The 26,701-nt window shown below is 41.7% G+C and overlaps 1 protein-coding gene across 1 annotated transcript in view; it reads left to right on the top strand.

Moving 5' to 3' along the window:
• The window catches only part of adgra2 (adhesion G protein-coupled receptor A2), a 64,024-nt gene extending 41,580 nt beyond the window's left edge, over positions 1 to 22,444 (top strand). The window contains exons 3-19 of the mRNA XM_084728048.1: positions 8,134 to 8,205; positions 10,751 to 10,822; positions 10,925 to 10,996; positions 12,487 to 12,650; positions 13,572 to 13,785; positions 14,278 to 14,442; positions 14,528 to 14,726; positions 14,887 to 15,036; positions 15,964 to 16,125; positions 16,496 to 16,696; positions 16,938 to 17,127; positions 17,672 to 17,880; positions 17,964 to 18,091; positions 18,182 to 18,305; positions 19,313 to 19,461; positions 20,474 to 20,563; positions 20,718 to 22,444. Of these exons, the coding sequence (XP_084584174.1) occupies positions 8,134 to 8,205; positions 10,751 to 10,822; positions 10,925 to 10,996; positions 12,487 to 12,650; positions 13,572 to 13,785; positions 14,278 to 14,442; positions 14,528 to 14,726; positions 14,887 to 15,036; positions 15,964 to 16,125; positions 16,496 to 16,696; positions 16,938 to 17,127; positions 17,672 to 17,880; positions 17,964 to 18,091; positions 18,182 to 18,305; positions 19,313 to 19,461; positions 20,474 to 20,563; positions 20,718 to 22,137 (3,781 nt within the window). The 3' untranslated portion in view covers positions 22,138 to 22,444. The remainder of the gene's footprint in view (positions 1 to 8,133; positions 8,206 to 10,750; positions 10,823 to 10,924; positions 10,997 to 12,486; positions 12,651 to 13,571; positions 13,786 to 14,277; positions 14,443 to 14,527; positions 14,727 to 14,886; positions 15,037 to 15,963; positions 16,126 to 16,495; positions 16,697 to 16,937; positions 17,128 to 17,671; positions 17,881 to 17,963; positions 18,092 to 18,181; positions 18,306 to 19,312; positions 19,462 to 20,473; positions 20,564 to 20,717) is intronic.
• The last annotated feature ends 4,257 nt before the right edge of the window (positions 22,445 to 26,701 follow it).

Below are 26,701 nucleotides of genomic sequence, written 5' to 3'. Positions count from 1 at the left end.
ATGACACCATATTCTTTGATAGTTGTCTAAAAAATAAAAATTGTTATATTGTTTTGGTAGTTAAGGTTTGTTACACTAGCCTAGTTAGTCATGATGGCTTGGCAGAGTAGGCCTAATTTCTTTTCCTTTGAGAAAAACTTGCTAGCAAAATTAATGGAGCAATATGGCCAAATACAGTCATAAAATGTGCAACAGCACAGTAAGGAAAAAAAGAGAGTGTCTGGCAGAAACCGGCAGACTGTTTTAACAGATCAGTGGAGTGAAATACAGGAGAAACTCAGCCTGTCCCTTAACTTCTTTTGAGAAACTTGATTATTTTTCACAATCTATCACAGAAAAGCTGTTTGAATATTTAACCTCCCCAAGTGTAAGTTTAATACTAAATCACACCATGAATTGCAGTTTAAAGTTTTGGTGCAGCAGAATTAAAGTTAATCTAGGTTGAGAGTAACATCTAAACTAAGGTTTAAAGAGAGTTTTAAGATTAATCTCTGATACATAAATTAAAGTTAAACCATGATTTAATCTGATTTAAAAATTAATCCCTGTTGGTGCAGCCCAGCCTCTCAGTATAGAGGCTGGCCACATCTTTCCATTAAAAAATTCCAGGAACAGGAAATTCTTGATTCCAGTCTGGCGATAATGAGTGGCTATTCCCTGGCTTCAGTCATTTTCCCAGCCTCCTCTGGGGCCAGGGCCTAAACAATGTCAGTGGAGCACCCCAGTCCCTGCCGCTGTGCTCCTGATAATGGAGCACTCCACGTCTGGAGCGCTTTACAGACCATGTCTTCATTATTACCCTCTTGCTGCCCTACAAGCACGTCGCTCCTCTCCAGCCTGCATGGGGCCCAGGTGCTCATCCCATGTCCCCACAGAGAAATGACTCTTCAGAATGGCAGAGGACCAGCCCCATTGATCAGGAGGAGTTTGGAGGAAGAAAAAAAAAAAAAAAAAGACATTCTTAATGGCAGCCGCTGGTGTTAGGCCCAGCGGCAGCAGACAATGGCCCCTTCTGGGCTGGGAGTGAGCTCGGGTCTGTCACAGCTCAGTCACACAGGCCACATGTGGCGAAGGGGATAAAGCAGTGCACTCCTGAGGTTACAGAGCATAACTCAAAGAGGAAGACTATAGTCATAATAATCATGTGTCACAACCAATCAAGTAACAGCTACAAGCAGAGATGGGAAATAACTAAATCCGTATACTTCCTTACTGTACTTAACTAGACTTTTTTACTAGAGTTTTCATTTTTCTAACAACTTTTTACTTCTACTCCCAACATTTTAACACAAATATCTGCACTTTCTACTCCTTACTGTCTGTTACTTTAGTTTTGATGCATTTTGTGTTAATTATTTTGCACCATGAATTTCACACACAACAGACGTAACAAGATGAAAATGACGTAAAAGACGTAACAAGATGTAACCCACGTAAAAAACAAGACGCGAAAATTACATAAAAGATGGAACAAGACAAAAGCAGCGAAAGACGTAACAAGATGAAAATTATTTGAAAGACGTAACAAAATGAAAAGAAACAAGAAAGGGAAACTTAGCTGTGGTGACAAGCTGAGGTTCAGTTAGCTTTGAAATGTCCTTCAGGGGGCAACTTTTTACATTTCTACTTGTATTTTTTTTTTACTTTCACTTGAGTAAAGAAGTTGAATCAGTACTTCTGCTTTTTTATTACACAAGTATCTGTACTTCCACTTGAGTAAAGAGTATGTGTCCTATTGCCACTTCTGGCTACAAGTTGCAACTTCTAACCTTTTTAACTTCATTTTCATGCTCAGACAGAGCGAGGCTTTGAAGTATTTCTCATCTCTGCTGTGATTCTCTTGCTTGGTGACAGCTGTTGTCATCAGTGTCGAGGCCACTGAGCTGTGAAGCTGTTGTCAGGGAGGGCGCTGTCTACTACAGAGGGCACACAGACAAGTCATCGCCTTGGTGTGAGGCCCGCCCGAACTGCAGTTTGTGCCGTTCTGTAGGTTTGAAACAAAATTGGAAAAATATCTGAGAGTGCGGGCGAGTGGCCAGATGTTTAGTCTGGATTATCATGGTGAACTAGAGCTGACATTTAGGATACAGTAGGGCTAAGCACTCGGCTACAGCTTCAAGTCCCGCTGACTCTAGTGAGCTCCTCTACATTCCCCAGCTTGGTGATAAGAGAGTGTATCAGAAATAGTGGACTGCTGATAAACAAAGCAGACGCAGCGCCGCACCCTCTGAAGCCGGGTGTAAAGGAGCAGACTGTAGGAAATGCACGTTTGTTGTGTGATACTTGTTTTGGATGATAGTTGGTTTTATCACATTAGGCCAAAGGTTCATCTTCAGAAAGCCTGAGGTGCTTTGAGATACACACCATCTGTGTCATGTGCTGATGTGTGGCTCTCACTGCCAGTGATTGTGCGTAAATTCTCTGCTCCTCAGTCAGGGTCATGCACGTAGGCTTTAGGTTACTACAGTGGTTCTCCAGCTGTGGTGTGGGCCCCACTGGCAGAGCATAGAGCCACTGGTGTGGATGACATGGGAAAAAATATGTAATGAAGTTGAATGAATGGACAATACAACCCCACTGGGGTCAGTAAATGTTTGGGAGGACACTAATTGTTGAAGTTTTGAAAGTGAAAAACTTTCTCATTCTGGTGTGTTCTGTTTTATTTTGTGGTTCATAATGCACCACACATTTTCAGTGGGAGGCAGATCTGGACTGCAGGCAGGTCAGACTAGTACCTGATCTCTTTTACTACAGAGCCACTCTGTTGGAACACATGCAGAATGTGTCTTTTTATCATCTTGTTGAAATAAGAAGGGACGTCCCTAAATGAAACGTCATCAGGATGGCAGCATATGTCGCCCCAAAACCTGTTTGTACCTTTGAGCATTAATCGGGCATTTACAGATGTGACAGTTACCCATGATGCCATGGGCACTAACTCACCCCAATAGCATCACAGATGCTGGCTTTTGAAGTTGGAGCTGGTAACAATCTGGATGGTCCTTTTCCTTGTTAACCCGGAGGACACAATGTCCATGATTCGTGAAAACAGTCTGAAATGTGGACTCGTCAGACCACAGCACACTTTTCCACTTTGCGTCAGTCCATCTCAGATGAGCTCGGCCCCCAAAGACGTCAGCAGCGTTTCTGGATGCTGTTGATGTATGTCTTTGCATGGTAGAGTCTTAATTTACATTTGTAAATGCTGCAGTGTTTACTTTCACAGTGTTCCTGAGCCCATGTAGTATCATTTATACAATTATGTGGGTTTTTAATGCGGCACCACCTTAGAGGTCAAAGGTCACAGGCATTCAAAATTGATTTTCAGCCTCGCCCCTTTGTGCAGAGATTTTTACTTTTTTCAGTTTTAGTTGAGTTTTAGTGCAGCATCTCCATATCCTGTAAGACACACATGACAAGAGAAACATCTTTATTTTACTTTGACAGTTGAAAGACATGAGGTTTGAAAGTAAGATTGCTATCTAGGAACATGGGTTCCTGCTTATTCGTAGGGTTGTCTTAATCCCATTGCTGATGCAGGTCTACAGTGTACACAGAGGTCAGTGTTACACAGCGAATACATGAGTGTGAAAAGGACAGACAGGGAGGGAGAGACGATCATCAGAGAGAGGAAATAGTGGGCAGTGCCTCGTCTTTCATCGCTGCACTAATGAGCCCCGGGACACACAGACTGGAAACAGCTTATTGTTCTCCCCCCCGCCCTGGTCAACAAATCCTATAGAGCTACTGACACACAGAAACACATGTACATTCACAGTGTGACACATACGCACACAAAGATTACCGCATACATTGTGACAAACCCAGAGGAGGCAAAAGTACAGACATGCTTTACTCAAGTACAGATACTTGTGTAAAAAAAAAAACAAAACTCAAAAGTAGAAGTCCTTATTCATCTTCTTAACTTGCTCTGAAATGTACTGAAAGTATAACTTCTGAAGGAGACTTCTTCTGACTGTTTCTGTGTAAAGCTAACTCAACCTCAGCTTTTCTCCACAATCGTGTCTCCTTCTCCATCAGTTTTCATCAGTTTTTTTCATTTTGTTACATCTTTTACATCATTCTTGTCTTGTTACATCTTTAAGTCATTTTTATCTTGTTATATCTTTTTTGTCCTGTTACATCTTATGTTTTTTTGTTTTGTTACATCTTTTATGTCGTTCTCATCTTGTTATGTCTTTAAGTCATGTTTGTCTTGTTACATCTTATACATTTTTGTTTTGTTACATCTCTTACGTCATTTTTCTCCTGTTATATCTTTTTTCTCTCGTTACATCTTAAGCTGTTTTCATTTTGTTGTCTTTTCTGTCTTGTTACATCTTATTGTCTTGTTACATCCTTTTTTATCTTGTTACGTCTGTCGTGTGTGATATGGACACGTCAAGAAATTGTCCTTTCTGTGTGTTATTGTCCCATCCATTTACTTTGAAATCAGTCTTGATGTTGGGAAGGTGGCATAGAATAATGCAAAATAAAAAGAATCACCAATTCCCCTTGTATGTATTGAAACTAGAGTAACAAGTAATGAGCCTGTTTAGAAAATGTAAAGAGTAGAGAGTACAGATATTTGTGTTAAAGTGTAAGGAGTAAAAGTAAAAAGTTGTTAGAAAAACAAATACTCAAATAAAGTACAGGTCCCTGAAAAGCCTACTGTAGGCCCACAGGGCCACACATACTGTAGAGACTGTCAAATGCTCAGACTTGAGTAGATTTTTTTTCCTTAGTCAGAATCAAAGAGGTGGAAACATCTCCACCTTTTTAAAAAGTTGTGAAGTTGTTGCAAAGCGTTCTGTCTGCCAAGCTGGCACGCGCTCAAAGAGCCGGGCTGAGCTGTCCAAGGCTGTCTGCTTTGAGACAAACACAACAGACCTCAGCCTTTTGGTCCGAGGCCAGGCAGATTTTGCTCCATCATTATAACCTGTCTCCTGTCTATAATCCAGATATGAGCGATGGCTTAGCGAGAGCTTGGACCAACAGCAAAAAACCCCTGATCTCTGACTCCATCCCAGCCATACCGCACAATCTAACTCTTTACGGGAAGCCATTTTCTGAAACAATTTTCCTGCCCCAGTTTGATCAAAATAGCTCATCTCCTGGAAGGCGGACAAGACAATGGTTAAGGGATGCCTGAGGTTGTGCGCGGTGTGAGGCAGCGCGGTCGAGAGCGGCGATGACAGATAATCTTTGTGGAAAAAAGGACCAGAAAGTCCCCTGAGGTCTTGCCTACCACAGTGGCATCTCTGGGAGAAGTGAAATAGACAAAAATGCAGCCGCGGTGATGATGATTTTGAGCTCCTGTAAGGAAATCCTCCCTTGCGACTGGTCCAATGGGAGTAGGCATTTTTCATGCTGCAGGAACATGGATCACATTCCAGCACACATCAGCCATGTCCTGCCGATAACCATCCGTCTACTGACCTGCTTTAACCCCCATTATTCCCACCTGGGCAATAAAAAACCTGGATTCAAAATGCAGTGCAGGTTAGCTGATAAAGAGAGGCATCTGGCTGAATAGTTAAACAGATGGGTGTGGGTACGGAATGGGAAGAGGGTGGAGAAAAGTACAGCAGATAGTATGAAATTAGATCCTCAAAGGCAGTTAAAGTAAATAATATTTATACTTTGCAACGGCCAAGTGTATGATGGGAAGAGTCATTTTGACACAAGCAGAAAAATGACAGAACCCCTTGCTTGCAGTTTTAGATTCCACTCCATGTTTTATTTGGTCAAGTATCTGCATCTTGCTAGCCTCAAGCCCCAGGTGGCTGATGGGATAAGATTTCCTATCTGTGTGCAGAAATAGCCTGCTGTGTCCCACTGGAGGAACCAGGTTTGGGAAATGTGTCTGCACTCCCTCTCATTTTAAACTTAAAGATCACTTCTTTTTAAAGGTCGAATCAGTAGGATTTGTCCGAGCTGTTTGTAAACAAAATGATGAGAAAATAAGGAAATACATACGATATAATATAGGCTGAGGGCAGGATCGCTGCAGATACAAACCACACCACCACATGCTTATAGTGGGTCATAAGTGATGATTGAGAGGGATTATTTTTGTACGAGTCTATACATTGTTTTTAGGAAAATATTGCATATTATGAATTTAAAGGAATAGTTCGACATTTTAGGAAATTTGCTTCTTTGTTTTCTTGCTGTGAGTAAGATGTGACGGTTGATGCCACTTTCTCTTAGTTAAAGAAATGGTTCAGATTATTTGAAATGGAGTTTTATGTCATACTTATCAATAGTCAGTGCATTATGAACAGTAGATGACAGTCAACCCATCCTCAGTTTGGAAGGCTTTTTATAACTTTCTCTAACTTTCTCTCTCTCTAAATCAACCAAACTCCATTGGCAAAAGCAGTTATTTTACCTCACAGAACATGTGAGTTGCTTGTCTACCGCTGCCTTGATTGGTTAGTTTGTTTGTGTTACTGTGTGACGTTAGTGTTTTAAAAAGTTACTTTGTGTACCAAAGTCACACAATAACACAAATAAACTCAGTGATTAATGCAGCAGTAGAGAAGCAACTCCTGTGTTCTGTAAGGTAAAATTACTGATTTTTTCAAAGGAGTCTGGTTCAGTGAGAGAGGGATATTTGGCTCATGTAATGATGAATTCCCATTGTAAAAGTCTGTCTGAAAGCCAGGCAAAGCTGTGAAAATATTCTAAATATAATGTACACTTAAAATGATATTTATTTTTTAAAGACTGGCCTGTTTTTAAGTGGCTAAAATTCATTTTTGCTGCTGAACCTGTCCACAACAGTTCATTGCTTAGCTTCTATGCTACCACTCCTCTCTGCTTTTCTAAGCTACAGGCATTCTGATCGCCATTTACTGTGGGTGATACACTGACTATGATAAGTACCTCATACAGCCCCACTTCAAATTATCCAAGCTATCCCTTTAAGTGTGAAGTATACAGCCAGCAGGTGGTTAGCTTGGCTGAGCAAAAAAACAGGGTGAAGCACAGCTAGCTTGGTTCTATTTGAAGGTAACAGAATCTGCAGGCCAGCGCCTCTAATGCTCAGTGATTAACATGCATCTTCGTGTGTTAAATCCATACAAATACCAAAGCATAAAAACAATATTTCACCATTTTACAGGGGCTTATTCCTAGACTATTTCTTGGCTCTGAGCAGGAACTCCCAGTTGTGAAACTGCAGCTGTCCACTTTAAACTTTGGCCATAATGTGCTTTTCACCAAATATAAATGTGGTGAAAATGTGGCCTTTCTGACAACCTTAAATGGTGAACAAAGTTGGATTTTATCGTGCCTGTAATTTTTGACCCGCATGTTTTGCATACTTCAATTTGTTTTTTCTTGACCACTGCATAGTTTGTGTATGTGAACAAAACTATTGGATGCTGTCGGACTGGTCCAAACAAAGTGGATCTGGGGAATTAAGTGTCGACTTGCTGAGAATGAACAGTGTTAACTTTATTTTATTCAGAAAACAATAAGGATTGTCCACTTGCCCAGTCCAAGTAAAATGCCATGTCAGGCTAGTAAATTTAGCAACTGACTGACCAGGAAAGTGGTGAAAAATAACCACATTCATTATTAATAATTGTCTCAATAATTTTCTTTGCAAAAATGGCAAAAAATGCTGTTTTCAGTCATGGTTATTTCAGTTATATTTTTTGCTTTTTGGGATGGACATTTGTCACTATTTTCTGACATTTTATTGCAGCCCTTGATTAAACATGACAATTAACTTTAGTCTTTGTTGTTATTTGATAACTGCTAATAAAGAAGCCAATTCGAGTTGCAAGTCTATTTTGATTTTGTCATGTTGAATGTTAAATTTGTGACTCATGTCTGACTGGAGTCCAAGTCATCTGACTTAAGTTGAAACCTCTGTTAATCAGTAAGCTTTAGAGATGCTGGTAGGATTTTGTCAGCTTCGAACAGAGCCGGGCTAACAGTTTCTTCCTGTTTCCAGTCTTTATGCTAAGCTAAGCTGCTACAAATTACCATACAGACAGACATTTAACTCTCAGCAAGAGGGAGCAAACAAGAGCATTTCTAAAAAAGGAATAACTATTCATTTAAGACCTATCGGCATCATGCATTTTCTCATTGGCCTAATATTTTCTGTCTCCCCAGGGACCTCAAGCACAACTTAATCAGCACCATCATGCCTGGAGCCTTCCAGGGCCTGTCTGAGCTTCGGAAACTGTAAGTAGACATTAACATGATTCACATTCCATTCGGCTTCAGAGCAGCAAACATATTAACACAAATCATAAACGCAGGCATGGAAATTTTGGATTCAATTGTTTGGTATGAGACAAATGAAGGAGTCAGGGTAGTTTTTTATGATGCGAGCGGCATCGTTTGCCAACTTCACAGTAGCTGTGGAACCAGACAGGCCAGCACGTCCCCTCACATCTATCTTAAGAGGGTTCTGTTTTGGCAGCTCATGGCATGCGTTATATTGAGCTCCTGGTGTTAGTGTGACAATAAAAAGCCTCCTTCAACCAAAGTGTTTGTGCCGGTCCTTGTGGGGGCCCTGCAATGTCATCTCTGGTGCCCCGCTCCACCGCTGTGGAAACCTCAGGGCCTCCTCACACGTCATTGGATGTGACAGGGCGGCTGTTTGCAGCCACTCGCTGCTCGCTCATTGTGTTTTTGGACACCGAGGTCTGGTTGCGGCGTAGGTCGGAGCTGGTCGTCTGTGCTGCGCCGCGTGACTCCCCTTCCCTCCTCCCCCTACTTGTGTTTTCCCTGCAAGGTCTGGGGCTTCTCAAAACAAACAGGGGGAGATAAACACATGCTCTGGACAGCTCTCTGCTGGGTAGTGTCAGAGGTGCAACAGAGCAGATCCCTCTCTGACTGTGGCTATACATCACACTCAGAGGTGGACGGTAGAACAGGGGCCCCGCTTTTACCCCACTGCTGATAAACCTTTCCTGGGGTCCCGTGGAGAAGAGATAAGGAAAAGTGGCATGGGACTGTGGGCATGTTTATTTAAACTTTAAACTTTCTAAGCCTTCTAACTGTGGAAAAGAGGCAAAGAAAACCCTTTAACAATATTTATTTTACTATAGAGCCCCGCAGGAGGTCCTGCACAGTTTGACTTGTATGCCGGTCATGTAGTGTTGGATCTGATATCACAAAACCTTTTAACATTTGATCAAGAGCGCTTAGTAGTGGCGATTTAGTTTTCAACAGTTTAAATGACATTTTGACATGTCAAAACCTCATTTTCACAGAATGTTAATTATAAAAGATAATAATCTGTAAAACAATTTTGACGTTACAACATATATTCTCACGTGTAGAAATTAGATACAGATTGGTCAAAAATTATTTACAGATATCTTTAATCATAGATACTAAGACAAGACAAGATGTTTAATTGTGAAGCGGATTAACTTTGTTGTTGTTTTTTATTTGATGCCTTCAACATGTTTCAAAAAAGTCTGGACACATGCATGTTTACCACTGTGATACATCAACTTTTATTTCAGTAACACTCAGCAAGCATTTGGGAACTGAAGACAGGTATTTTGTGTGTGATAATGCTCCAGACATGTTCAGTGGGAGGCAGGTCTGTACTGCAGGCAGGTCAGTCTTGTACTTGAACTCTTTCACTATGAAGCCACGCTGTTGTAACACATGCAGAATGTGTCTTGGCATCGTCTCACTGAAATAAGCAGCGACGTCTCTGAAAAAGATGTCATCGGGATGGCAGCACATGTTGCTCCAAAACCTGTTTGTACCTTTGAGCATTAATGGGACCTTTACAGATGTGATGGTTACCCATGATGCCATGGGTACCAATACACCCCAATAGCATCGCAGATGCTGGAGCTGGTAACAATCTGGATGGTCCATTTCCTCTTTAGCCTGAAGGTCACAACATCCATGATTTCCGAAAACAATCCGAAATGTGGACCACAGCACACTTTTCTACTTTGCGTCAGTCCATTTCAGATGATCTCAGCCCAGAAGTCTGCAGTGTTTCTGGATGTTGTTGATATACGGCTTTCACTTTGCACGGTAGAGTCTTAACTTGCATTTATAGATGCAGTGACAAACTGTGTTTACTGACAACAGTTTTCCAAAGCGTTCCTGAGCCCATGTGGTATCCTTTATACAATTAAGTTGTTTTTTTAATGCAGTGCCGCCTGAGAGGTGAAAGATCACAGGCGTACAATGTTGGTTTTTGCGGCCTTGCCACTTATGTGCAGAGAATTATCTGGATTCTTTGAATCTTTTAATGAGATTGTAGAGGATGAAATCTCTAAATTCCTGCAGTTTTGTGTTTGTTGTTCTTGAACTGTTTGGACTGTTTGGTGAACTCCGCCCCGTCCTTGCTTATGAACAACATCCTTTCGAGGATGCACCTTTAATACGCTGTCATGATACCGTCAGCTGTTACCAGTTATTCTGTTTTCCTGTGAAATGTTCCAAACAGGTGTTTTTTGCAGGCATCAAATTCAGAGTGATGTATTTTCTTTGCACTGTATTCAGTTCAGTTGAATACAAGTCAAAAAGTATTTGCAAATGTTTTAATTTAGGTTTTACACAATGTCACAACTTTTTTGGACATAAGATTGTTATTAAACTGTTATTACTGCTGCTGATTTAAAGTTAGAAGGACTTGCCAAATGGTTTTTCAAAGAGTTTAGGTATCACAATCTATGACTGAGGGAATGAGATGAATCCTCTTGATTCAAAAATTCAACACATTCTTTTGCCTTTTCACACTTTTTAGCGACCTATCCAACAACCGCATTGGCTGCCTGACTGCAGACATGTTCCAGGGACTGACCAACCTCACTAAACTGTAAGAGACAGATAAATTGATTCCATGAAAATGTTGTTCTTTTCTCATAGCAGGGAGAAGCTGTCAAGTTAACTTGTTTATGTCTAACTTGTGTTCTGCTAGGAACCTGTCTGGGAACATCATCTCGACCCTGGATCCAGGAGTGTTTCAGGAGCTGCCGTCCCTCAAGCTAGTGTAAGTACCAGATACTGTCGGCATGTAGACACCATCCCATATCTGAATAAAACAACAAGTAGTATTCTGGACATTTATTAGATGTTTTCATCCATGGATTATTTGTAGATAATTCTGAACTGATTTTCATGAAATTTAGTTTGTTATAAAGCTGAAAACTCCATGATAGTGGTTACTTGTTGGAATCAAATTCAGTTTCTGTGGCTGATCTAATCAGCTCTATGCCAAAACTTTAACTTTCTGAGTAGAGATGACTTCCACTGAGACATGCAGGCACCAACCTCTGAATGGGCAACATTATATATTCAGAATTTCACTTTTTCTGAATTCCTCCAAAAAAGTTGATATCTATGATATTGTTGTAAAGCCACCTGACATCTTGTAATGATCTGCATGAACAAAAAATTGTCCTGTTTATTGTTTCCTTGATGCTTGGTTACAGCACCGTTGCACTGTTCTATGCATCTTAAAAAACAGAGACTATGCTTTACAAAAACCTTTATTCAAAACTTTGTAAATCCTCCCTGGGGCCTGATTCAGACAGCAGACTTAACAAACTCTGAGCCTAAACCTGAATGAGTTCACCCAGTGTGAGATGGGAAACTCTGAGTTTTCGGCTCCAGAACAGCTGATCAGAATTAGTTAAATCAGCTCTGATTGCATGCACGTGCATAAAAACCATCTTCAGTGTAGCTCTGATACTTTGATTCAACATGGCAACGGGTAAACAAAAGTCAGAGCCTCCATCTAAATCCGGTGGAGGTACAAATATGAATGTGTGGGAGTTTGAGAACAGAGTGGGGAAGTTACCGCTATTATATTTTAATCAATGTAGTCACTTGTTTATTATTTGTCAGACATGAAATCCTTTAATGTGCTGGAATCCGACCGTATGTTACATTTGATTTTTAAATATAGTTTGCAGCTGTAACCTGACGGGATCTGTCTTTCTGAAACAGAAAACTCAGAGTTGCACTCATGTCAGGCTTAACAGTCTCAGATTTTTCACTAACGCTGCAATAGAGCCCTGGTTGTCATCTTGCAGTTCTCGTTTCATTGCATCAGGTGCTTCACCATCTGTTGCCAGGTGGAGATCTGCATTCTGTTGAGTGCACTCCCTGTATTTATTCTGAACTGAATATCTTTATCTATGTATTGTTTGTAGATGAAAAACATATTTGACCTTAGGCCACCATTAATCAGAAGATCAGCCCGTCTACAAACATATCCAGTCTGAACAAATGTTTGCTTGTCTCTTATACGCAGCACTGCCAAATCTTGTATCAAACAGTCAGAGCTCGAGCAATAAATCTTGAACATGAAACAGAAAAATATGCATCAAGCCTTTGAGTATGTTTTTGTTATGTACAGGTATGACATCCTGATCCAGTAATAAGCAACTCAAGATAACACGGTATCTGAGCTGTGTAGAGTGAAAAGTGAAAACTCTCTTATCTCTCATGATGAATGACCATCACTTCTCTCTCCAGGAACTTCAACTCAGAGTATCTGTCATGTGACTGCGGCTTGCGTTGGGTCCCAGGCTTCTTCCGCAGCAGTTCAGCCCGGCTGGGGGATGAAACCCTGTGCGCCTACCCCAGGAGCCTGAAGGGAAAGCCCCTGCGTGGACTGAGGGAAAGCCAGCTGAGCTGTGGTGAGAGCCTGGCGAGAATGAGACATACGAAATGAGGCGGTTCACCGCTTTGTTGCACAGAACACTGGCTTGTGGATGACAATGACAGTGCTCTCATAAGATCAGCCCAGTGTTTCTAAGAATTAGCAGACCAAACGGGTGGAAAGAGATCCATCCCAGCAGCTCAGCAGGGACATATTTCTAAAAGTATCAGTGAGCTGTGTTGACAACTAATCCTGTGGGTTGAATTTACCAATTGCTGCTGCCTGCATCCAATCAGCTCAAGCACAGCAGACTCATAATAGCTTCTGTGGAAACATTTAGCTGAGGTTGAGTAATGAGAGAGCAGCAGAAATAATTTAGAGTGATGTATAACCAGGGTTGAGAGGGTAACTTTAAAAGTGTGTTCTGACATAATTAACTTTAAAGAATGTAGTCAGTAGCTAATCTGTAAGTGTCACAGTATTAAAGCAATGCAACTTGATTACTTTCAGTTACTTTTAGATTACTTAAATATCAACTATGGTAAAACTGTTTAGCCGAATATAATGTTTTATGTTCATTGTAGATTTTTTAATTATTTGTCCACATATTCCTTACTTTGCTAAGCACAAATGCACATTTATTTAAATTAGTTAGTTAGCTAACTGGATTTCTGTGTAGCTAACAATAGTGGTTGGTCTGTGTAGCTAATGTTAGGAGTCAGCCAGCATAGCTAACGTTCGACAAAAAAATGACCACCTAGTGAAGTATTTTCTCACACTAAAATTTACTTTAAAATTATAATCTTGTGAATAATCCCTATTTTTACTAACTGTATCTGTACATCCACTTTTCTGTAACTGTAATAGAATAATTACCTTTTTGTATCCTAATTACATAATCCAGTTACATATAATGTAACAGTCACATCTGCGTCTTATCTCCCACCCTGCTGCTCAGACGGTCCTCTGGAGCTGCACACCCTGTCCCTGCTGCCGTCCCAGCGTCAGGTGGTCTTCAAAGGCGATCGGCTGCCCTTCCACTGCACTGCCGCCCTGGTGGACAAGATCACCACCTTACACTGGCGTCACAACGGTCGGCTGGTGACCTCTGACCCAGAGATGGGTGTCCAGCTGGAGAGCAGCGTGCTGCATGACTGCACCTTCATCACCAGGTACAGAAACTGAAGTTACAGTGACAATCTGAGGATGATGTCTGTTTATGTGTCTTATTCTTGCGCAAAGACAATTTTAAGTGAATTAATACATTTAAAGGAGAACTTTGCAATATATTCACTTTAATATATCATACAGTTACCATGATATGTCATCAGAGATCAAGGAAACATGTTAAGTTGAAACAAGACAGGTAGCCAATTAAGTCAAACTCAAAGTCCAGGTGTTTTCAGAGCAGTGGGCTTTTGTTTTCAGGATAACTCTGCAGTCACAAACAATTCACAGTTATGAACAGCTGATCAAGCAGAGGAAACAACTTGCTTCAACCATAGATTGTATATTAAATAGGTATAATTATTTAATATACAGTCTGACTGCTGCACTAATTTTTGCATGTGAAATTGCTGAGGAGAGTTTAATTAGTTCAGACAGACATTGCAGTATGTGGTGGAGATGTGTTACAACGAGCTGTCTCTTCCTTCTGTATCCAGTGAGCTTATTCTATTCAATGTACATACGGAGGCCAGAGGAGAGTGGGAGTGTGTGGTTTCTACTGGGCGGGGCAACACGTCTCGCAGTGTCGAGATACTGGTGCTGGAGAACAGCGCCTCCTTCTGTCCAGAGGATAAAGTTGTCAACAACCGTGGGGAGTTCAGGTTAGTGACAGTCACAGAGGTTATTGTTGCGTCACTTAAGACTCAGCGTTCTCATTCCTCTCTGGTTTTAACCCCCCCTCCCCAGGTGGCCCAGGACTCTGGCAGGCATCACCTCACATCAGTACTGCCTGCAGCTGCGTTACCCCTCCCTGTCTGTGGAAGGAGGTATTGAGCAGAAAAAAGCCTCTCGATACTGTGACCCCACTGGAAAGTGGTGGGATGGCGACTACTCGGAGTGTCACTACACCAATGGCATCACCCGTGTCCTCCATACCTTCATCCTGGTCAGTAGTGCTGTCAGAGCGAGGTTCACTACAGTACATGACACAGACTTAGACTTAGAAGAACTTTAATGTCCTCTAAGAGGTGTAGAAACACACTGACTGATGTTTAGTAAACACTCACTTACATCACACCTTGTCCTTTTGTTGCACTTTTTTACAGAGGCCCATCAATGCGTCCAACGCCGTCACTCTGGCGCATCAGGTGCGCACGTACACCCTGGAGGCCGCAGGCTTCACTGACTCTGTGGATGTGATGTATATGGCTCAGCTGATGGAGAAGTTTATGGAATATGTCCGACAGCTGCGAGAGGTAAGAGATTTAAAGGGATAGTTCAGATTATTTGAAGGGGAGCGGCATGGAGAAGCAACAGGAGAGCAGGAGAATGTACTACTGTGAAAATGGTCATCAGCAAAGCGTATTTTAGCCACCTAATCAAATCAATATCAGTTTAAAGGCATATTATGCAACAGTTATAATGTCAGAAATAGTGTATTCACTTATATAAAGGTAACCTCTTCCGGTCATTACTTATGACCCACTAGAAGTGTGTCTGTATCTGCAGAGGCCCTGCCCTCTACCTGTATTTCCTTATATTTCTCATTATGTTGCTGTGCTCGGGTTGCTTTGCCAACTCAAAACGTTGGTATTTGATGTCCTGGCAATTTTCTGGTGCTTTTATGAACAGCTTGGAGAAATTCTTCTGATTCTACCTTTAAGTGTACGCTATATTTAGAATATTTTCTGTGCTTTACCTTGCCATCATATTTAGCCATTAAATAAGCCAAATATTGCTCTCTCTCACTCAAACCAGAATCTGTTGGCAAAATCAGTCAGAACACGGGGGTTGCTGCTTTACGAATCCATTAGTCAGTTTGTCTTATTGTGTGACTTTGGTGAATCACAGCTAACCTTTTAAAACCCCAGGGTCACATAATAACACCAATAAACTAACTGACAGAGGCAGTAGTGGACCAGCAACTCCTGTGTCCTACGAGGTAAAATTATTGAAGAGAGCTATATTTAATGGTGGTTTCCTGTTGGAAAAGGTTGTCTGACCCCGAAGTAAAGTGGTGAAACATTTCTAAACACTTGAACTGATTTTAGATTACACACTGACTGGATAAATATCTCATACAACCCAGCTTCAAAAATCCCTTTAACTGCATTTTTTAAGATAAATTTAAGTTTCTCCCAACGTTACTACCTTTTTTAATGTAAAATTTGTTTTTGTGTCAGCTGTCAGAGGTGTTGGTGGAGATGGGTAGTAACCTGATGCAGGTGGACGATCAGATCCTCGCTCTGGCCCAGAGAGAGAAGAGAGCCTGCAGCTCCATCGTCTACACTCTGGAGACGCTGGCCTGGCCTCAGCTGCACAGTCACGCTCAGGACTTCTCTATGGTAGGAACTACTGGCCAAAGTTTCCTTTTTATTTAGTTTTTTCATCTCATCCTTTTTTTTTCGGAGAATCACACTGATAAACTTGAGGAGTTAATTTGCAAAAACAGATAAATACCATTCCTAAAATGAATAAACCAACACCAGTTTGACTGATATTCCCCTGAGCACACAAAATGATTTTAAAAATGTCTATACAGCTATATTATTCATAACCTGCCACTGACAAGATCAAATGAAATGAGTCTGTTTACATTTTTCAAGGCGGCATTACAGTGGGTCATACTTTAACCAGTTATAAAGAAGGAGGAGATATTCATTTAAATACTTTTATTGAAAGATCTTTCACCATGTATATTTTTGATTCCTACAGGTGTCGAGGAACATTGTGATGGAGGCCCACTTAATTCGACCCGCCCACTTCACTGGAATAACCTGCACTGCGTATCAGCGTCGTGAGGTCTCGACGGTCAGCCTGGGAATGGAGATGACAGAGTCCGCTCATGAGCAGCAGCTCCGTTTTCGCTGCAGCACCGGCTCCCATAACACCTCCCTCAACAATTTTCCCCTAAAGGTGAGGCAGGAGCACCCCTTCTTGTGTCCGCTTGTGGCTTCTATTACCTCCATACTGTGCAGGCCTGGGGAGCAATGGATTATGTTTAACAGGATTAGAACACAAAGAAGTCATTGTAAACCCTTACAATTACAGAAAAAAGATGTAATCAGATGACATTTATGTTTAGTAAAAAGCTGTGCTCGTAGGTTTTATGATAAAATTCAAAATGTGCATCTGTGTTTTGTTTTTTATTCTCCAGAACTCAGTAGCCCTGGCCTCTGTGACTCTCCCAGCTACTCTGTTTCCTCCTGATGCTCCTGCAGACTGTAAGCTGCAGTTTGTCGTGTTCAGATCTGGCAGCTTTTTCCCTCTGTCTGGAAACTCGAACAACACGGGGGAACACTCTCGCCGACGCAGCGTCAACACCCCAGTGATCTTTGTTGGCCTAGGTGAGAACTCTTTTCAGCCGAAACCACCTTTGGTTTCTCACATTTAAAGGAACAGTGCATCCTTAAATGCTGTTAGGAAGACACTTGGCATTTCTGGGCCTTCCCAAAGCACATTATAAAAGGTGCTATCTGCATCTGTGAGGCATAGTGTACAGTATGGGCCAGTATTAAGCATCATACTGTTTTTGTGGAGACATATAAGTCCAGCGAATGAAATTTGAATTAATTTGTTGGAATCGACCCTGTTTTTATGCTTGTGGGGTGAAGTACCCACTGGCCGTCCAATCACTATAAAAAAAATCTACAAAAACACAGATTTTTCACAAGCATACAAAAGCTGATATTAAACTGCAGGCAGTGAAATTTGTGAACTGTATTTCAGAAGTTCAAAATATTAATCACCTTTATTTGCTTCCATGTGTAGAATAGGCATCACAAACTTAGTTATCTAACAATAAGTATCCATGACTGATGTTGCAGTTCATTGCACAATAACTGTTCCAGTCATCAGTACAATTTTTATTGGTAATTCTTTCTGTGGCAGATGGCTGCAGCATGTGGAACCACTCAGAGCCCATCTGGGTTTCGCTGCGCCACTTGTCCCCTGGTACTGATGCTGTGGCAGCCCAGTGGAGCCTGAAGGCGCTGGAGAAACAAGGAAGCTGGAGCCAGGACGGCTGTAAGCTGGTCCACAGTGACAGCAGCACCTCCACCATGCGCTGCTCTCTGCTCAGTAACTACGCTGTGCTGCAGGTAGGAGAGCCGTCAGTGTTAATCGTTTATCCAGAATCACAGAGGAGGACTGAAACTTTCACTTGTGTGTGATTTCTTTCCAGGAGGTGCCTGACTTCCCCAACCCCACACCCATCGCTGTGAGGGTGCTCCACCCTGTGGTCTATGCCTGCACTGCAGTCCTCCTCCTCTGCCTCTTCACCATCATCATCACGCACATACTTCACCACAGGTACAGCAGTGTGTGTGTGCACAAACAGACCTCTCGCTGCTGTTTGTCATTTCTTTCATCTCCTCATTGTTTTACTCTGTGCCGCTACAGTTCTATTCACATATCAAGAAAGAGCTGGCACACTTTACTGAATACCTGCTTCCACATCGCCATGACAACAGCCATCTACGCAGGAGGCATAAGCTTAACCAGCTACCCTGTGGTCTGCCAAGCAGTAAGTCCTGAATTTACACACTCTTCTCATTTTGATTAGTGACACCTGAGCCTGATCTCTAACCGAATGTTACCAAAAAAATGCCTGACATCAGTTTCATCTGCTCATGTGCTGTGCAGGGCCTGGAGGACAGCATGCATCTGTTCTACTGGTTAACAAATCACTAACTGGTCTTGCTCCTGATAACTGTCTGACATGGTTTTAAGATATGTACCCACTAGATCCCTCATGTCCTCTGGTAGTTGTCTCATGGTTGTTCACAGGGTCCAGTCAAAGACTAACTTTGTGGCTTTGTAGCCAACACCACATCAATACTATAGCTTGTACCCTGTCGTCAAACTGGCCTCCACTGGTCTCTGAGGGTGTTTTGGTCCTGGTCTGACTGTGTGCACTGGGTGCTTTCAGTTTGGGAAGAATCAGCTAATGAACTGCTAATGAACGCATTACATCAACAGATTGCTTTAGCTGCATGGCGGGAGGGGACATAACATACCTTCAGTGCTATTGGCTACTGTAAATGTAAATAAATCTCTGCAACAATTCCCTAGCTAACCAGTAAGCACTCCGGTAGCCATTTCATCACACTACACTGTTTGCTAGCAAGCTAATAAGTTGACAAAAACTTTGCTAGCAAGCTAAAAAATAAACGATATGCTACATTGTTTTCTAGCCCACTAAAAAGTTGGCAAAGGGTTTGCTAGGAAGCCAGTAAGTAAACAAAATGCTACATTATTTGTGAGCAAGCTAAGAAGTTAACAAAACATTTGCAAGCCAGCTGAAAAGTTAGTTAGCCTCCTCATGATGGACAATTCATCCTCCTTCGACAAAAACTTGTTAGCCAAATTATTGGAGCAATATGGTCAAATAGTAGAAGACTGAAAAACAGTTTTTTGAAACTGTTCTTTTTAACTCATTTTATGTTAAACACTTGGAGTTGCATTTGATGTATGATGTGCTGTTTAAATAAAATTTGATTGACTGAATGATCTGACTGTACCATGTGACAGGTGGGCATCGCCCTGCACTACTCCTCGCTGTCGACCCTGCTGTGGATTGGAGTTAGCGCCAGGGTCATCTACAAAGAAGCTGTGTGGAGAATGCCTCGGCAGCCGGAGGGAGAGTCTCCTGCCCCACCTACTCAGCGACCCATGCTCAGGTCAGCGAGCGAGCCACAGCTCACCTTCGCCCACGTCGTGTACCATGCCGTTTGCCGTCAATACAATTTATGTTTCAGACAGATTCTGGTGCACGGCCACCCAGACTGAGCATCATCAAAGTGGGTCATTGTGCTCAACAACCAAAGTCCCTCTGTCTGTAAGGAAACCTTAGTATTGCTGTAAGGCACAAAAAAGCTATAAGTCAATATGAACTCAGAGTGGGAGAGGGGAGGAATGTATGAAACCAACATAACAGAAGCAGAGAGGTCATCATAAATCAGAGCAGGGTCACTCAGGGGCTGCACTGTCTTTCTAGATATTCACGTCTATTTCTCCTCCTTGTGCCCCTGTGATCCTCATGCACTGACCTCACTGGCGCTCAGACCACCCTGTTGTTGCCCACTCAGCCACATGGGATTGTGCTGAAATAAATCACAGACTTCTGGGATCATATATAAAAAGACTCCGTGTTGCTCCTAATGGTAAAATTCTACAAATTTTAACGTCCTCCTCTTAAAATAAGACTTGATCCTGGTAAAGATCACTTGGTGTATGATACAAAGTGCTTTATAAAAAAAATAATAAAACCAGACAAGGCAAATAAATTTCACACCAAATTCAAAAATGTCCAGCACAGTGAATAAAAATAAGCAAATAAATATGACAACTATCAACATGTCAGTTTTCTCACTCCAATGTTCAGACTGCTTGCAAGAAATTTTTAGGTTAAGTTCAGAGCGCTCTGAGAATATTATCAGAATGTTTGTGAATGCAGGCCCTGGAGCCACTACTGACTTTTGTCACACTCTTCCCACTAAGAGATTGAAGCATCACACAGCCCCGTCCAGATTATAAACATGAAAACACAGAAATTACTCAGACGTGCACTCTTTAAAAACACTGCAGCAGCCAAAGGTCAAGAAGCATCCTGTGGCACAAACAAGAAGTGCTCTTTATTCCTTAAACTGCAGCTGGAACTTGCGTTTGATATGTTCTTCTCTGTTATTTAAGGTTCTATTTGATAGCTGGTGGAGTTCCTCTTATCATTTGTGGGATCACTGCAGCTGTCAATGTCAACAACTACGGAGACAACAGCCCTTAGTGAGTACTCCTCTTTTTATCCTGGAGCTCTTTGGCCCTTGACTTTGTGTTATTTTGTTGGTGCTGAAGTGCATAATTCTTTTATGATACGTTGAACACACAGATGGTCCTTGTTCTGCTCTGACCCTCCTGACTTATTTACTGCCTCTTGCAGCTGCTGGCTGGTGTGGCGCCCCAGTCTGGGCTCTTTCTTTGTCCCTGCTGGCCTGGTGGTGTTGGTGACCTGGATCTATTTCCTGTGCACTGTGTTTCGCCTGAGGCACCGTCAGGCCAAAGAATGCACCGGAACCACCCTGTCCTCCCCTGTGACTGAGAGCCAGCCCGCGCTGGCAGGAAGCACCAGCCTCCTCTCCACAGACTCAGCAGTGGGGCCTATAAACCCCGCTGTGGTGCAAGAGGACCAGTATTCACTGAAGACACAGTTCTTGGTGCTGGTGGCGACCCACTTCCTGTTTGTGGCTCTGTGGTGTTGTGCAGCCATGGCGATGTGGCTGACAGGGCACACCAGCTTGTTGTTTAGCTGTCTCTACGGGATGGCTGCCATCGTTTTGGGGGTGTTTCTGGTGGTGCACCACTGTTTCCGGCGTCTGGACGTGCAGGCCTCATGGCTGGCTTGTTGCCCAGGCTACCGCCGCTCCCATCCCATGTCCACGTACACGCACACCTGCACTACTGGGAGTGGTGTGCAGACCTCTGAGCAGGGATCGCAACTTTTCATAAACTGCCATCCACCTGCTGACTCTCACAACTCCTCATCAGCTCGCTCGTCGTCCACGCCGAGCGGAATCAGCAGCGTGGGGCCCGGGCCCTGCAAGCTCACCAACCTGCTGCAGGTGGCGCAAGACAATTCAAACAACACGTCACGAGCCCCCGCGGGAAACAACACAAGCACCAGTACTGACAACATCACCAAGCCAACGAACAATATCCTGCCCAGTGTTAACTCTGCAGCCCCGGTGCACCCCCAGAGGAGAAAAGTGACCAGCAGAACTAAACAAGGGAGCAGCCAGTATCACCACCGTGGTGAGGGCAGGGGTCACTATCGTCTCAAAGCTCTGAGGACTGCGGGAGGTGGGGGTAGCCTGGGAGCTTTGGGGCCCACCGGGCTGGATCACCTCAGTGCTTCACACGCGGCTTACAAACAGGCCACGAGTGAGAATGGCAGCCTCCACCACAGCCTGTCAGAGAACCAGGCCAGCCCGCTCACCAACGGCAAGCGCGTTGGAGAGTCGGTGGCGACCAGCCCCTCGGAGGGCAGCGATGGGGGCAGCAGCGGGAGTCGCAAACCCTTCCCCCTGCTGCCCTCCATGGCCAGCAGAGCAGCCATGCACGGCGCTCAGAGACGGTGTGCCAGCAGAGACAATTTGAAGCTGGCAGCAGCTGCAGAGCGTGACAATAAGCGCTGCTCGTACCCTTTGAACAGTGTCACCACCACTGTGCCGGGGGCCGCGGCCCCGAACGGCACCCTTAAAAACTCAGTGCTCGAGCTGGAGCAGGACATGAGTGGCACTGACCAATCACAGAGCTCCGTAGGAATGAAGAGTGGTTTGTGGAAAAGTGAAACCACAGTGTAACCTATACTTATATGTGAACTTTTACTCATTCTTGAGAATTGGAACAAATGATGTCCTACCAAAAAGACTCCCAAAATTATTAATACCAACATTCTGTTTTCAATTACTCGGTGAAAATTTATTCTTTAAGGATTTATATATGAAATATATGTAATTTATGGCATGTTTTGGTTTGCTTCTAGTCTACTTGCCACCAATGTGAACCTGGAAATGTTGAGTACCCCAAAGTCTTATTTCAGAAATGTAAAGCATCTGGCAGTTTCATAATGCTGTGGACCCATACTTTACATTTCTGACACAAAACTTTGTGGTAGTTGGGCTCTAATGACCCGCAAATAAGACTACTTAGTTGTTTAATTTATAAACTTGCCCTGTGTCAGAAAACATCCTTGTCCCAGGCAGGAATACTACTCAAGAACTGGTCAATTTTATATTTTCTGACAAATTCATGAAATAATGATAACATTTCAAGGCTGTAGCCCAAAGCTAAATAAGAATTATGGTTTAAAAACTCTGAGCAACTTCAAAAATTAAAAATGGCTCCTCAAATATGTTGTGAAATGAAAAAATGCAACATTTTGTCAACTCTGGAAGATGTCAGTAACCTTTTAAAATATACTTTCCAGCATAATTGAAGAGTAAAAATCAAAACTCCCCTCAAAATACAATTTTGTTCCAATTCTCAAGAATGAGTGCTATGCATGACCTTGATGGACTCTTAAATGATTGGGTTGTGTTTTAATGGTCGCTTGATTATAATAATTATATAATTTAAGATATAAAATCATGAAGGCATCCAGGACCCTAAACTGGTACTTTTTGCCTCCGTAGCATCACAAGAGTTTGCTGTGAAATGGTAAAAAAAAAAAATAATAAGGCAGGTTTTTTTTATTGTCATTTTCAAACATAAGATACTCACTTATTTTATTCATTTCACAAAAAAATGTACAAGATATCTCTGAAATGGGCATATGATGTCGATTTTGGATGTCTAATGAAAGCTTTACTGTTTTAGCATTTTTGATTTTTCTATGCATATCAACTATAGCACGAAGTGGAACACAAGATGGTCCATTTCCAAAGTACAGCTACATGCATTTAATCTGTGGACAACTTTTCACCCTTATGTTTGCTTCAAGTAACTGTTTGCGTGCGCTCATGTAAGCTTTTGAATGTTCTGTGTGTGTGTGTGTGTGTGTGTGTGTGTGTGCGTGTGCGTGTGTGTGCGTGTGTGTGTGTGTGTGTGTGTGTGTGTGTGTGTGTGTGTGTGCGTGTGTGTGTGAGTGAGTGTGTGTGATTGCATGAATGTGGCTGTACAGAATCTCAGAGTGAATTAAAGAAGCTATGCCAGACTTTGAATATATGATGAAAATGTTTCATTTTTGCTTCTCTGTACTTCCATCAGCACTGACAGACATCTCCTTATCTATTAAACTCAGAAAGAGAGGGAGAAGAAATAACTGGCTTTCTTTCATCCACTCACTTCATTCAATTTTCACTTCAAGCAGAGGAAACTTTCTGCTCTGATGCATGAATGACTGCCCCCTACTGGAGGGCAGAGAAACTTCCAAGACATTGTCAGGAATCAGAAATGTTTCTATGGCGCTTATTAGCTGGACTGGATATTCATTACTGATGTCTTTAAGGTCATTTTGAATAGTCAGAACTCAGATTTTAGATATTAGTCTGTAATTACATTTTGACAAGATTCAAACTACCAATCTAATTCCGACCATATGTCATAATTCCAGTTTAAGATAAATTTAATCCCCCACAATTTAAGATATCTATGTTGGAAAATTCAATATATCAGCCAATATTCTTTACTTATATATAAAATCCAAAATGACACTGAAACAGTAAACACTCACAGGAATTTTTGAAAAAAAATATAGATAAAAACACATAAATGGAACAACCTGAATTAAGAAAAAGGTTCAAATATACATAAAATGCTGTCTATAAAATAAAAAAAATATAAAAACATACAAATCTACATTATGTTCTGTAAAACAAAACAAAACACTATCATCTCATCAGTTTTGCTGTGCCAAAATATTCTTCTTAATAAGAAAGAGTAACATTTTCATATCTATCTATGGGCTGATGTGATGAAAAAAGTCCCATATACATAAAATGCTGCTCATAAAACACATAGATAAATATAAACAATATGCATTATGTTCTGTAAATCGTATTGGTTTACTGATACATCAGTCTGGTCCGATTCATTGGGGATTTCTTAAGACAAAATCATGTGACATCAGGGGTCTGTGGTCTTAAGTGCATCAAACTTGTGGGGGTCCTGGACATGACAAAGTTTGAGAATCCCTGTTGTGGATATTTTGAACTGGAATTATGACAAGTCAAAATGATCTCAAACTGGAGTTTGGAATAGTCATAATGTAATTGTAGATATCTATTATCAAATTACAGACATCTTGAATAAAAATTCTGACTAGCCACAATACAGCTGGACAAAAATGACGTTAATATCTGTAATGTTCCTTCCAGATGGTCAAACTGAGTCAGTAAATGTTAAAACAACTTGCGATATGCCTTCTTGCAAGTCAGGTAAATTTCACAGGTTTTGCAATGACAAACTCGTCCAATACTTTCTGTCCTAACAGTAAACTTTCTCACCATAATTTTACAGGTGTTGGTGTGAAACTTTTCTCAAAGGACAACACAGACAATACTTTTCATGTATCAGGGACCTGACCAGAAACATCACTCCATGCAGATCATGAGCTCTTTGATTGGATTCAAATCATAATGTTGCCTTCATATTTAGTGGACTTACAAACAGACTCTGACTTCTGCTTTTAAAACAATTTGATAAATTTGCAATTCAGGAAATTACATGAACAGGAAGTAGTTGTGTCTACTATGCAGCTCATTGTCGCAGCTTTTTCCCCATTGTTCTTCAAGAGGAAGTCGTCATGAAATCCAGAGAATCACATACTGTATGTTGCAGCTGTTCTGTGGTTTAACACGGTCAGTCTGTTGTATGTTCTGTGTGCAGCGTGAGCCTCTGGATCAGCCCCTGAGCAGGATGTAATCAGGTTACAAAACATGAAATTGATCATCTACTCCATGTGACCATGACTTATTTTGCACCTCTCATAAAAACAAATATAAACATGAATATAGACGTGTCGTGTTCATGATTCTGTATGAATTTCACTGTCATCATGTTCAGGTACTTTGTGTTTCTGCAGACTGTTAGCTGTGCATATCTTTCATGGCCACACCTGAGTTACTACTTACTATAGATCTAATCTGGATTTTGCCTATCAGTAACCATGAATTTGCAATAATGTCCAAGCTGATTTTTTTCTGATGTGTAACGACATGTCTGCAATATTCTGGAAGAATGGAGCAACTGTACCTCGCTTAGTTGCAGCCTTCTTCGCGTGCTGAAACATTTAGACTATGGTGTACACTACTTTGCATATTACACAACCCTACAAAAACCCATGAAAATGTGGTGAAACATTTTTCTAAGCTTTCTTACCCGGGAATGGTTAACTATTAAAGGAATATTGCCTGAAATCAATTTCCTCTTAAGAGGGCCTGGTGGCTTTCTTAAGATCAAGCTCTAGATAGTAAGATGGCAGCCAGAGAGTGATTTCATCCTGCTTTGTTTTGCATGACTCACATTTTCAAACTTCATCAGTCTGAACATGCTGCTCCTTGAGCCCCCTCAAACAGACAACACAATCATCTTATCAGTTTTGTTGAGCAAAAACATTCCTCTTAACAGGAAAAAGTAATATTTATAGATTTCCATATCCATAGGGAGGGCCATGTCTGCCAATGTGATGAAAAGAAGATGCTGTTAGTCATTTTAATGAGAAGCTCTCTGGAAATAATGAGCTGGTATCTTAAAATAATGAGAAAGTTTTCTGAGCAAGTCTCTCATTATTTTGAAACACTAAGTCATTATTGGCACTAACTCATACTTTTGAGATAAGTAACTCACTATTTTGACATACTAACTCAGTTTGAAGTAATAACTTATTTTGAGGTAAATAAGTACTTATTTTGATATACTGACTTATTTTTTCAGATGGGCTTACATGTTACTTTATTTGTGTATTATAATTAACTTTCCTGCAGTGACTGTTAAATATTTTGACAATCTAATAAATCTAAATCTATAATTATAAACCCCAATAAATCTCAACAGACCTACAAAGTGCACACTGGTCGAGATCACAGCTGTCAGATCTTCTTTTACAGATCAGCCACATAACAGCTGGAGCAGCTGTAATGTTTGTATCTGCATGTTTATTGGGATCCAGAAAAACAAGGATTGAACAGTTACGATCTATAAAACATAAAATGTACAAGACGTTATATCTTACCATGAGACCAGTCCGACCAGGGGAGGAAACGGTTTCTGTTCTTCTGTCAGAGCCTGATGCTGGTTGGATAACCCGTGCGTAAAATTAAACTGCATCTCAATTCGGCTGGGGTGGGTGTTCAGCGGGGTTGAGGTCCAGGTTTGCAGCCAGACTCTCCTCTCCCCAGCTCCTCACTCATCTCCCACCAGCTCCTT

Source organism: Lutjanus erythropterus, chromosome 10, assembly GCF_056507025.1.
Source record: "Lutjanus erythropterus isolate fLutEry1 chromosome 10, fLutEry1.hap2, whole genome shotgun sequence".
Classification (NCBI taxonomy): Eukaryota; Metazoa; Chordata; class Actinopteri; order Lutjaniformes; family Lutjanidae; genus Lutjanus; species Lutjanus erythropterus.
Note: the sequence above shows the minus strand (reverse complement) of the source record. Positions and strands in the feature narration are given on the sequence as shown.